Source organism: Manis javanica, chromosome 3 (assembly GCF_040802235.1).
Source record: "Manis javanica isolate MJ-LG chromosome 3, MJ_LKY, whole genome shotgun sequence".
In the NCBI taxonomy this organism is placed as follows: domain Eukaryota; kingdom Metazoa; phylum Chordata; class Mammalia; order Pholidota; family Manidae; genus Manis; species Manis javanica.
In genome coordinates this window covers 114,626,217-114,639,409 of record NC_133158.1, presented here as the reverse complement: position 1 = coordinate 114,639,409, position 13,193 = coordinate 114,626,217, and the positions used below count along the sequence as shown (strand labels likewise).

General features: G+C 32.8%; 1 protein-coding gene across 7 annotated transcripts in view; it reads left to right on the top strand.

Annotated features, from left to right (window-relative positions):
* Window positions 1-13,193, top strand: part of OPA1 (OPA1 mitochondrial dynamin like GTPase) — a 97,721-nt gene that overhangs the window by 19,844 nt on the left and 64,684 nt on the right. For all 7 annotated transcript variants that reach the window (XM_037024165.2, XM_037024167.2, XM_037024161.2 and 4 more), the window contains 4 exons: window positions 4,509-4,562; window positions 7,298-7,402; window positions 10,880-10,966; window positions 11,662-11,775. In XM_037024165.2, the coding sequence (XP_036880060.1) occupies window positions 4,509-4,562; window positions 7,298-7,402; window positions 10,880-10,966; window positions 11,662-11,775 (360 nt within the window). The remainder of the gene's footprint in view (window positions 1-4,508; window positions 4,563-7,297; window positions 7,403-10,879; window positions 10,967-11,661; window positions 11,776-13,193) is intronic.

The following is a 13,193-nucleotide window of genomic DNA, read 5'->3' as shown; positions in this document are numbered from 1 at the left end:
CAAACCCAAAATATTAGACATTGGATTTTGTTTTCTGAAAATTAGATAATCTGTGAAGATCCATGGATTTGTATTTAGAAAAGAATGACGAATTGCACTTAATTGATCCAGTTTTTGAGTCCTCTGTTTGTTGCCAACTTTTATATTTACTTGTTCTCCAAGTTTTCATTTCTAAAGTGAAAAGAATTACTGTGGATAACTATGTTAGATTATTTAAAGAATGAAATTTATTTGTTTTAGTAAAATTGATCAACAGAGAACATTCTTATTTCTTATAGAAGAAAACTTTTGATTTAACTTTTGGGTAAAGTTATTCTTATACACTTTGGTAAACTCATTGCATAAAATTTTTCCACATTGATCAGTAAAAGCAACACAAATTTTCACCTTGGACCAGTGAAAGGTTGAACATTGAGAATTTGATGTAATTCTGGTCACTAAAGCAAAAATCTATATAAATATTTGGTTGAACGTGCAATCAGGAGGTCCTTAAAATATGCTTTTGGCTGTTAGATTTCCCACAGTGTAGATCTCAAGGTTAATGTTCTAAAGAAACTTTGAGTCAAAATGAAATGAATGTGGTGATTTTAAAGTTGTACTCTGAGATTTTGAAATCAGATAAGTTAATTTGGTCAGAAAGCTTTTAAGGTTACATACAAATCTTAGGGAAAAAGATACCATCATATAATTAGCTTTCTGTAGGTTCTGATACTGAAATCAGCCAGTATCAGTGCAGTAATTCTGCAGGCTAACCTTAGCTCATTTGCTGATGGGTAATATTTGAAAGTACTCAGTTATTCTTTCACTGTCCTTACTGGCTTTTCTCAATTCCATGGCTGTGGAATCAACTCATAATGTATTTTACACTTTCAGTGAATGACTAACAGGAGAAAATAGAAAATAAGTTTTTTTCCTACTCGATTCAGTTCAAGTAGATGTGTTAACCAAGGAAAGACTTATTTTAAATGGTGCTTTAGCATTCTTTTTCTGTGTGCTGTTGAGCATACCATTTACATATAATAACAAGGGCTTAGGCTGAGTCATCTATTTCTCAGCTTTGTTGCAGGAAGAAGGGGTGGGTAGCTACCATATTCTGGTATGTTAGAAATATGAATATAGCTCTAGTTATAAGTGCTTGTTCCTTGGTAATGGTAAAGTAATTTGAAATGAGTTCCTTCCATAAATCTCCCATTTTAAGACTAAGATATGGTTTAAGATTATCAATATGCTTTTGAATCTAATGCTTTAAGGGATATTAGAATTGAATACTGTTCATTTGTGGCCTACTTTACCAGCCTTTTTTCAGGCTTAGATATAGTGTTACTATTGTAATATTTGATTATCCATGTAACCCATTTATTCTTCACTTTCTCCGTTTGTACAATAGTGACTCACAGGACTGTACCTCCGTCTGTTTTGTTTATTTACACATACTTAGGAGACCACCAAATGGGGCTGTTCATGCCCACTTTGGAGTTACCTTGGGTGAAAGTAAAGGGAACTTTAAAAACAGTTATGCTCTTCCATAATGACATCATTCGCCTTACTTTCCGTAAAGATAGTTTCCTTACCGTATCTTCCCCTTGTAGTTAGTACCCAGATGACTTTTAGCCCTTTACTGTCATAATGATGGAAATCCTAATATAAGGTTTTTATCATTCTAGGTAAGGTTTACTTGAAGTACAAAATCACAGCTATCTTTTGTTCCTTTTCAATCACTTTTTCTCCTTTTACCTTCTTGAAAATATAAGTAGTTCTTCATTTTTTATATCTTCTTAGTAGCAGCTAGTAAATTTCCCCTTTATCCTCTGAGCAAAGGAACTCATGCAGATATACAGAGACAGTAGGTTAAAACGGCCATTGGAGCTTTTATCTTCCTGTGAATATTTACACATACATAGAAATTTTTACAAGTCTTTTATATATGTATGGCAGTATTTCAGAATGGCTATGATAGCTTAGTAGGAAGAAATACCTAAAATTTTAAGATCAGGCCTGGTTTTGTGAGGAGCCAGTAAAAGTTTTTCTCTTTCAGCTTTAGCTTGTTTCTGCGGAGGATTCCGCTCTTTCTTCATCATTTTCACAGCTCTGGAATTGTAGAAAAGCTCTGGTTTCAAGACCACTGATACCCATTTCTGTCAGGGTGAGTTTTAAGTTAATTTCATTATGCAAACTGAGCATATTAAACAACAGGACGAGGACTTAATATTATCTTAAGCAGGTGAAGTTTACCATTAAAGTTCATCAAAATAGAACATACCCAAATTGCTAGTTAATACCTTGAATAAGTGGCAAATTAAAAATGTAAACATATGTAAAACTGTCTTCTCAATCTTTAATATTTATTTTATAAACCTGAAGGTTTTCCATCTTGTCTCCTAGAAAATATTTTATCTAACTCTTGACTCCACCAGTCTTTCAGTATGACATTAATTTTGAAGTTTTGTTAAACTAATGAGATAGGAAGTTTATTAGTAAAACTGTGCCTAAGTTATTCCTAAAAATAATGCCAGAAAAGCAAATGATAGATGTAAATAAACACTTATAAAAATCCAAATTTTAGAAATTCTACTAGTCATGATCACTAAATACTAATATTAGCATAAAGATTATATTTGTAACATTTTAGCAACCTTATATAATTTTAACTTTTTATTTTACCAAATTACAAAATCAAACCTTCTATAGCCCTTTGTTTATACTAAACATTCCAACTTTTTTGTGTAGCTGTATTAGTTTCTTTGCTATTGCTCCAAATGTAATGTTAGGTTGTCTATTATAATATAGGATAGATTGCATGCAATCATTAAATATTCACACTCAAAATTAAAAATAAAACTATTAGTTTTATTTGTTTTATTTACTAATACTGTTTGTACATTTCATAGTAATAATTGCAGTTGGGTGAATATTGGAGTAGAGTAAATCAAAGTATCTTTTAAAATGAATTGGGAATTTAATCTGCATGAGAAAATTTTTGTGACCACATTATTATAGTATGATGACATCATATAATCAAAACATGGAGTTATTTATTCATTGGTCTTCAAGATTTTGTTCTTTGGGTTGTGGACTCCTCCCCACCTTGCTTGTTTCCTTACATTTAGGAGACTATTAATAATTCTTGTCCATTTTTTAGAAACATACAGTCAAATGAAAAAAAAGCTTCTATCCACAGGTCTCTGCTTGCTATACAGGAATAAGAAAACAATACAGAATTTGTCTTACATTTTTGCTGATTACTGAATCACATTTGGAGATTTTCAGGCATAGGCTTTTCAAGAAAATACATGTACCTTATCGTTTGCAGCAAGCATTGTGTCGTTTTTATTTTAAAGATGTTTAGGGAAAATTTTGAGACATTATTTTGGAAGTAGGGATTAAAATATCAAAATAGCTTTTTAATTACATGGGTAAGAATTATTAATGTCTCCCTCAATAAGCAAATCATTGAAATTTTTTTCATATGTATTTGCTACCATGTCTTCATTGCTTAAATAGCGAGTGACGGAAGGTGAATAGGCTTTACAAGAATTTTAACTTGATTTTTGTCTCCTATGTAATAAATTCATGTTTATAAATTTTGGTTATCATAATTTGGATAATTATTTTGAAAGACTGAAGATGACAACTTCTGTACCTCATCAGCAAGTCAAAACAAAGTGTAGTTATGTGGATCTGTCATAAGTGTCATTATTTTAATTATATTTGATGATTGTGTTTTTATATTTAGAATTGTATTATGACTACTTTAAAACCTGTTAAGTTGTTTTTGGATGTTTTTTCTTAGAACTATTGGCATTAACAACAATTTGAGGTAGTTTCCATAATACTTGTATACCTGTGTATTATATCTTACTTTTATGTTCAGATCCAGTAGAGATGCTTTACTCGACTTCATTGCTACTGATGCATTCGCTATGTTATTGGCTAGCAGTTCTTGTGCTGAAATTGATTTAAAAACAAGCATCTAGCTCCACTTAAAGCTCTGAAAATGCAAGTTCTTTGCATTTATTAAATATCTATTACAGAATAAATATGGATACTATTTACTTCAGATACACACTATGACCAATGAACTTTTTCAGTAGCTGTAAATGATAAAAGATATCTGACTTTCCAAAGCACATCTCTAGGGATATCAGTGCCTTATTTCTCCAAGCATCGAAGTATTTATGCTTGAGGATAAAACATGTGAAGGATATGGTAACCATATGTGTTGATCTCTTATTTTTCTAACAAGCCATTCATAAGAAATGACTAGAATGGCAATGGGAAAATGATTTTTTTTAAGAAAATGATTTAATTATAACAATATAAAATTTTAATGTACTATTTTTATTGAATACAAGTGTTTCTTTTGAATCATTTGATTTAAAATTTGCTTTGATTTTATATATATATATATATATAAAGCCAGTTTTTACTCTTATTTTTTAAAAAGTTTAACTTCTGTATGTTCTGTATAAACCTAGTTCTACTCAAATAAAATTATTTTAAATATTTAGATTTCAGACAAAGAGAAAATTGACCAACTTCAAGAAGAACTTCTGCATACTCAGGTAATTATGATGCATACAAAAAACAAGGACTTTTTCTTAAACTCTAATGTAAGTTGGTGATGTGAAAATTAATTTTTTTAATGAAGCAAAATATAGCATGTTTAATGACAACCTTTTTATCAATAGATGTAAATAAATGCAAAAGCTAATTGAGAAGAAATAAAGAAGGAACTTGTGGTGTGGTTTACTTACTGATATGTAAAAGCCTAATTTTGAGTGAATCTTGTGCTTCTAATTATAAAGAAAAACTGTAGAAAAAGAATTGGGGATGACCGTATATAAACCTGTGCTTGAATTTTTATATTAATAGACTAATTAATTTAAGTAGCAATTAAAGAAATTGGATTTAAATCTACCATAGGCCTAGTGAGCCCTCAGGAACTTTTTCCTTTGCTTCTCTAAAGCCCAAAAACAGGTAATAACTTTTCCAAAGGTATTACTTACATTACTTAGAAAAGCTATTCTCTTATTGTTGCTTATAAAATTGTCATTATTTTAAAGACCTATTTTTCTGTGCCATGTAGTCAGTAGATAACGTTCTAGGGCAGAAATTGCCCTATCACCCACTCCATGTTAGTTATTCTATATAGAAAACAATGATATGAAGTAATTACAAGTTTTTTCTTTTTTTTAAGTTAAAAAGACATCTTGTGTGTCTCTTTTTAGGGAAGAAAATATTAAACAAGGGCAATCTAGGTGAAATTAAACAATTAGTACATTTTGCATTGCAGGCTTCCTTAATGTCTATGCATTGATTCTCATACCTTACTATATTTTACAATCTCTTGTGTCTGGGCATCACCATATCCATTTTTAAGGCTTCCCAGCCAGGCAATTCCAGTCTGCAGCCAGAAGTTAAGAATCTCTGGTCTCAAAGAGTGCTATTGGGGAACTTGTTAGAAATGCAAATTATTGGCCTCATCCCAGACCCGTTGAATCAAGAACTCTGGGAGTGGAACCCAGTGATCAATGTTTTTAAAAGACCTCATGTGATTCTGATGCATCCTTAAGTTTGAGAATTACTGGTCTAGAGCATTGGAGAACAGCTTAGTAGCACATCTCTGCAGGATGGCTACCAGATGGGGACTTGGACCAAAGAATGGTCCCATCCCCAGAAAATGTAGAACTCAGAGTTGATTCCATATTTATGAAGACATGAGCCAATGGAAATCATATCACCCTTTTATATCATTTTTGTTGATATCAACCGCTCAACATGTGCAATTATAATTATAATTGTCAGCCACTGGTCATTGACACAAATACTGTATGGAATATTGATATAATGAACCATGGGATTATCTATCATCAATGTACAGTAGAAATACAATGCAAGCTACATGTGTCATTTAAAATTTTTACATAAAAAAAGTAAAAAAGAACAGGCAAAATTGATTTTAATGCATTTTGCTTCACCCAGTAGATCCCAAATAGTGTAATTTAAACATGTAACTAGTATGAAAATAAATGAGGTATTTATTTACTAAATCATAGAAATTTGTTGTGTGTTCTTCACTCAATAGCATATCTTGATTCAGACTGGCCAATTTCTGGTGCTCAATAGCTACATGTGACTAGAGGCTGCCATATTAGCAAAGATCTAATTCTTAGATATTGCATGAAGTTTGTTGTATATACTGTTACTACATATAAATGAACAAGCTCTGTGGAAAAAAGTTTATAGTAGAATCTAGTCTATAATTCTGTCTCTACTATATAGTTCAACTACATAACATGTTTTTCTCTAATTTGGTTTTCAGGATAGAGCTGTGATCTGTTCCTTGCTTTGTTTTTTGGAAGATTACAGCCACCAAAAAATTTTATAAGAAATATTTTCCATTATAAAACACATAATATTAAAAGTTGGAAATTAGCAATTCTGCTGGTTGTAGGAAGAAGTAATTATAGTTTTCTGAACATTGTTAATGTTTAGAGAATAATAGTGTACACATTGAGGAGACCAAGTAGAAAAGAATCAATATATTTGAGAAGAAAATTGTACAGCTGGCATTGACTTTGTTAAAAATAACTTGTTTTAACATTTTAGTCTTTAAATCTATCTTTATATCAAAATTTAAAAATTAATGTGTAATCTCTGGCCAAAGAAACTTAGCAAACTTGTAAGAGTTTGAGCCCTTGACTCAGACCTTTATTCAAAATTTGTGATTTTGAATGGCTACCAAGTGTCTATATAACATCAAGTTCCGAATTTGTACAACCTTTTCCTCATGTGAAACTGTAAGGAACTTCATGAATTTCATGCAGGTGAAATAGTCAGGGGCCTGTCACATAATGATGCTCAAGTACTGTTAGCTATTATTATTTTAATTAAAACATAGAATAATATGGAGAATGGGAAGAATTTGAATTTTTGTCAACTGTCCCTATAATGAAAACTTAAAATTTTGGTATGATAGGAAAGACTGTTTCATAGAGTAAGCATAACAAATTGCTTCTTTAAATTCTTACATTTTTAGTGTTTTGAAATAATTTCTTCAATGTAAATAGCAAAGAATTTTCCAAATGAAATGCCAAATTATAATAGAAGACTATAATGAATTTTACTGTTTTTATGAGGTAATATTTATTTATTTTATTCTCAACATTTTCATAGAAGTTTTTTAAATGAAATAATTCATTTTAAGTAGTCAGAATATGACTTCAAGATTTTGGAAGATTTTGAGACTTATTATTAACCTGTTTTTTTCTTACATAATTGTATTATTTTGTTGCAGTTAAAGTACCAGAGAATCTTGGAACGGTTAGAAAAAGAAAACAAAGAATTGAGAAAATTAGTATTGCAGAAAGATGACAAAGGCATCCATCACAGAAAGCTCAAGGTACTTTAAGTTCATCTTAATTTGTTAGTTCTCTGAACTTTGCCACTTCACATTGTGTGTTCATCAGTATCAGTTTTCAAGGAACTGTAAAGTGTTCTATCATCCTTTTCTTTCTCACCTAATGTCCTTGGAAGACAGGAGGTCTCTTCCCAGATTAAGACATTTTACAAATTATAGTCTCCAGACATTTGGTTTATCCTATGCCTATAAAATCTTCATACTCTTAACAGTTGTTTCTTGTGAATCAACTTATTTTTCAGAAATATCTAGTTTATCTTTAGGCTTATTTAATTACTGCAGCTATAAAGTCAGAATTGTGAGTTGATGGACATTTATATATGACTCATCATAATTGCCTTACCTGTATTTTCAGTGAATGATTAACATGCTTTTTTCAGTATTAAGAGAGTTAACATGTTCTTTGGGATGGTTTCTTAGGCATTTTAAAGGACTTTTCATAGGCTGGGACTGTCATCAGCATATTGGTAATTACAATTATCAACAGATTAAATCTTATTATTCTCCACTAAACCAAGTTTTATGTGCTAAATTAAATGGAGGTAAGAAACTGAAGAAACAAAACAACATCAGACTCACAGAACCCAAGAATGAACTAACAGTTACCAAAGGGAAAGGGACTGGGGAGGATAGGTGGGAAGGGAGGGATAAGGGGAATAAGGGCCATTATGATTAGCATACATAATGTAGCAGGGGACATGGGGAAGGCAGTATAGCACAGAGAAGACAAGTAGTGATTCTATAGCATCTTACTACACTGATGGACAGTGGCTGCAATGGGGTGTGTGGTGGGGACTTGATAATGGGGGGAATCTAGTAACCACAGTGTGGTTATGTAATTGTATTTGTATATTAATGATACCGAAAGAAACAATCAATTAATTAATTAAATGGAAGTAATTCTTTTAACTTATATACCTGAACAAAACTTGTATCTAGCAAAACTCCAGTAAATCATGGTACATATATTCTGAAGCCAGGGTCTTAAGATACATAATGCTAGTTTGACCAACATGTGTTAGTAGTTCTGGCTCTAAATCATGACCGTATGAAGCAAATAAATAGGATGGCTTTAATTTAATAAAGTTATACATGGCAGTTGAGCAAAGTGATGTCCAAGTATTAATATATTTTGAGAGTTTACCTAAGAAGCCATATTTTCTCTCATAAAGTAAATTGGTAATGAAAATCTGAACAATTTTTTTTGTTTATTTTTCAGTAGAGGAGATAGCAATTTCACTCATTTTGTTCCTGCCTTGACATTAAAACTTACCTTTAATTACTAAATGCTTGATAATAGCCTTTTTTTTCACAGCTAGTTTATTTGCTCCTTAGTTCATCAGATACTTAGTTGAAGCTTGTTATTTACCAAGTACCATGTTTGATCCTGTTTCCATAGAGAGAAACAGTACTGAATGTCATCCTGATGCTCTCACATGTTAGCCAGCCCAGTGATCAAAATTAATCATTCTTACTGATTCAGCCATCTTCTTGCTGCTGCTTTCTTACTTTGATCCTTTTTCAGTCCCTCTTTCTCTCTCTCATATACATGCCAGACTTGATAAAGGGTGATTGCCTTTCAGTTGGTCACCTGATATCTTATTTGGCCTTTATGGTGTTAATGGTCTTCCTTTGTTGGGTATTTAATATTAGCTATTCAGTTTTTTTTTATTAAGGTATTATTGATAATACAATCTTATGCTCAGGTTTCACATGAGCAACATGTGGTTACTACATTCCCCCCTATTATCAAGACCCCACCACATACCCTATTACATTCACTGTCCATCAGCATAGTAAAATGCTGTAGAGTCACTACTTGTCTTCTCTGCACTATACTTCCTTCACTGTGCCCCCCCATATTATGTACACTAATCATAATGTCCCCTAATCCCCTTATCCCTCCCTTCCCACTCACTCTCCCCAGTCCCTTTCCCTTTGGTAAGTCTGTGAGTCTGCTGCTGTTTTGTTCCTTCAGTTTTTGCTTTGTTGTTACACTCCACAGATGAGTGAAATCATTTGATACTTGTCTTTCTCCACCTAGCTTATTTCACTGAGCATAATACCCAACTCCAACCATGTTGTTGCAAATGGTAGGATTTGTTTGCTTCTTATGGCTGAATAATATTCCATTGTGTATATGTACCACATCTTCTTTATCCATTCATCTACTAATGGACACTTAGGTTGCTTCCATGTCTTGGTTATTATAAATAGTGCTGTGATAAACATAGGGGTGCATATGTCTTTTTCCATCTGTGATCCTGTTTCTTCAGGAAAATTCCTAGGAATGGAATTAGTGGGTCAAATGGTATTTCTATTTTTAGTTTTTTGAGGAACCTCCATACTGTTTTCCACAATGGTTTAACTAATTTATGTTCCCACAGCAGGGTAGGAGAGTTCCCCTTTCTCCACATCCTCGTCAGCATTTGTTGTTGCTTGTCTTTTAGTTGTTGACCATCCTAACTGGTGTGAGGTGATACGTGGTTTTAATTTGCATTTCTCTGATGATTAGCTATGTGGAGCATCTTTTCATGTGTCTGTTGGTCAACTGAACTTCTTTGGACAAGTGTCTGTTCAGATCCTCTGCCCATTTTTTAATTGGGTTATTTGTTTTTTGGCTGTTGAGGCATGTGAGCTCTTTATATATTTTGGATGTCAACCCCTTATTGGATATGTCATTTATGAATATATTCTCCCATACTGTAGAATGCCTTTTTGTTCTGCTGATGATGTCCTTTGCTGTACAGAAGCTTTTTAGTTTGATATAGTCCCACTTGTTCATTTTTGCTTTTGTTTTCCTTGCCCGAGGAGATATGTTTATGAAAAAGTTCATGTTTATATTCAAAAGAGTTTTGCCTATGTTTTCTTCTAAGAGTTTTATGGTTTCATGACTTACATTCAGGTCTTTGATCCATTTTGAGTTTACTTTTGTGTATGGAGTTGGACAGTAATCCAGTTTCATTCTCTTACATGTAGCTGTCCAGTTTTGCCAACACCAGCTGTTGAAGAGGCTGTCATTTCCCCATTGTATATCCATGGCCCCTTTATCATACATTAATTGGTCATAAATGTGTGGGTTTATATCTGGGCTCTCTATTCTGTTCCACTGATCTATGGGTCTGTTCTTGTGCCATGACCAAATTTTCTTGATTACTGTGGTTTTGTAGTAGATATTAGGTATTCAATATTAAATAACAAATTCTCTCTTTTTCCATTTAATTATAAGGTTAGGACATTCTGAATTAATGTACTTTGTTGAATCAGTGTATCTCTAAATAAAATGGATAAATTTGGTAGAAAGAAATAGATTTTTATTTTATACTGTTTTACTAAAAATATGTATGTACATAATTAAAATAATACGGTGATTATGGAAAAACATGGATTTGTCAGCTTTTTTCTCTTGACTTTTTTTTAATGTTTTGCTATGTAGTATTAATTTTTAAATTTTTATAGAAATCTTTGATTGACATGTATTCCGAAGTTCTTGATGTTCTATCTGATTATGATGCCAGTTACAATACCCAAGATCATCTGCCGAGGGTAAGTGATAAATCAATACATAGTGAGCTTACCCATTAGCAAAAAACACTTTAGGCTTTAAAAAAGTTATATGAATACATATACACATACACACAATACATATATACAGACACATATATTTACACACACACATATACATATATATCTATATATATATAAACAGACATTTTTTTACTTAAATAATACTACTTATGTGTTCTAGATGATATCTTCAGCATTGAATGTTATTTGACTATTTTAGTCCATTGTTTTACTTACATTTATGTGTAATGAAGGACGGCTATCAGATATTTGGCATTATGTAACCACAATATTCCTGGTACCAGAATACCTAACAGTAGGTTAAATTAGGCACATGAGTGAAATTTAACCTTATAGAACTGAAAATGTCTTTTTTAAAAGTAAACTATGAAAGAGATTTGTGGAACATTAATGACCTGGTTTTGAAATAGTGTTTTTAAATTGACAAGTTTTTAATAAAAATTTGGCCATAAATAATGAATCCAAGTAACGGTTTGCTATTTATATTTTCAATATGCATACATGTATCAACCATTTTTTTTATGGATGATTTTTAAAAATCACTTAACTGTAGATCTTTCAAAAGACTAGAAAACCTCAGCAGCATTCCCAATCTATTGAAATTTAAGTTAGTATTGAAAAATTTGAATACATGTTACTTATTTTGTGGTAAGGTTGTTGTGGTTGGAGATCAGAGTGCTGGAAAAACTAGCGTGTTGGAAATGATTGCTCAAGCACGAATGTTTCCGCGAGGATCTGGGGAGATGATGACACGCTCTCCAGTTAAGGTAAGAAAATAGGTGATCTGATGAAGTTCTTCAGGAAAATAAACACTTCAGTGAAGTCTGTTCATTGTGTTGAAATGAAGAATTCTAACTAGATATGTAGCATTTGCAAGTATCCGTGTTGTAGAAATCAGTAGAGGCACAGCCAGGGGGCCAGTGAGACAGGCTGAGTGAGTGAGAAGAGAATGATGGAAGAGGACAGTGACACAGTGGAGGACCAGGTTACATTGAGCTGATACTAGGCCTTTGGATCTTATTTTGAGTAAGATTAGTGAGAAGCTGAGTTAGAGAATGACAGTATTGAAAGTGGAGTCACTAAATATAATTTTTTAGTTTTACTGTAAGAAAAAGTACAGAATTGGGGCAGTAGCATTTTTATGCTGATTGTAGTGATCTAGTTGAGAAAAAAAATGATGATGCAAGAGAGAGGGAACAACTGCAAGCGCAAAGTCTTTGAGGTGAAAGAGGCTGAGACTCTGCATGTAAGTTGCGCATATAGAAGCAATGACAGTTCGTCCATGGTCACAGGAAGAAAGTCTTATGGCTACAGAATCTTTCATTAAGCAAATGTTTAATGAGTTATATGAGTACACACCTGCACTGTTCTAGGCAGTGTGTTGGTAAACAAAACAAAGATCCTTGCCATAATGGAGGATACATTGTAGTAGAGGGAGACAGACAATAAATGACTAAATATGTAGTGTGTTAGAAAGCAGTTAAGTGTGCAGAAAGAAAAAGTAGAACTAGGCAAGTGAACTGAGAGTGCCAGTATGTTGAAAGACTGCATTGGAAAGGTAGTATTTGAATGAAGACTTGCAGAGATTTAGGGAGGAAATCATGTGGATATCTAGTCCAAGAGTGTTCTACTCAGAGAGAAAGTGCAAAACCCCAGAGGTGGTTAGGTGGTGATTCTTGAACCAGGGAAGTAGCAGTGAGGGTGATAAGAAATGGTTGAATTATGGATCTATTCTGAAAGTGAAATAAGCAGAATTTCTTGACATATTTTATATTGAGAGACAGAAAATCAGTTGTCAGGATGCCTGCAAGGTTTTTGACCTGAATAAATCAACACATGTAATTGGCACAGGGAAGTGTAGATTAGAGTGAATTAGCTTTTGGGAAGAGAGCAGGAGTTTTGGACTGCTGGGGTGTTAACATATCAACAGTTAGATATACAATACGGAGAGAGGTCTGGGGTAGAGACAAAGTTTAGGAGTCATAATTTAATATCTAAGGATGGTATTTAAAGCCACGATCTTACTGGATAAAATTACCAAGGGAGTAAGTAGAGACAGAGAGAAGACACGGGACAAAGTATTGTTTCCTGGGCATTCCAACATTAGGAGGTTGAGGTAGGAGGAAACCGCAAAGGAGCTTGTGAAGAGCAGCCAGGGCGGGAAGAGGGAAACCAGAACAGTGCA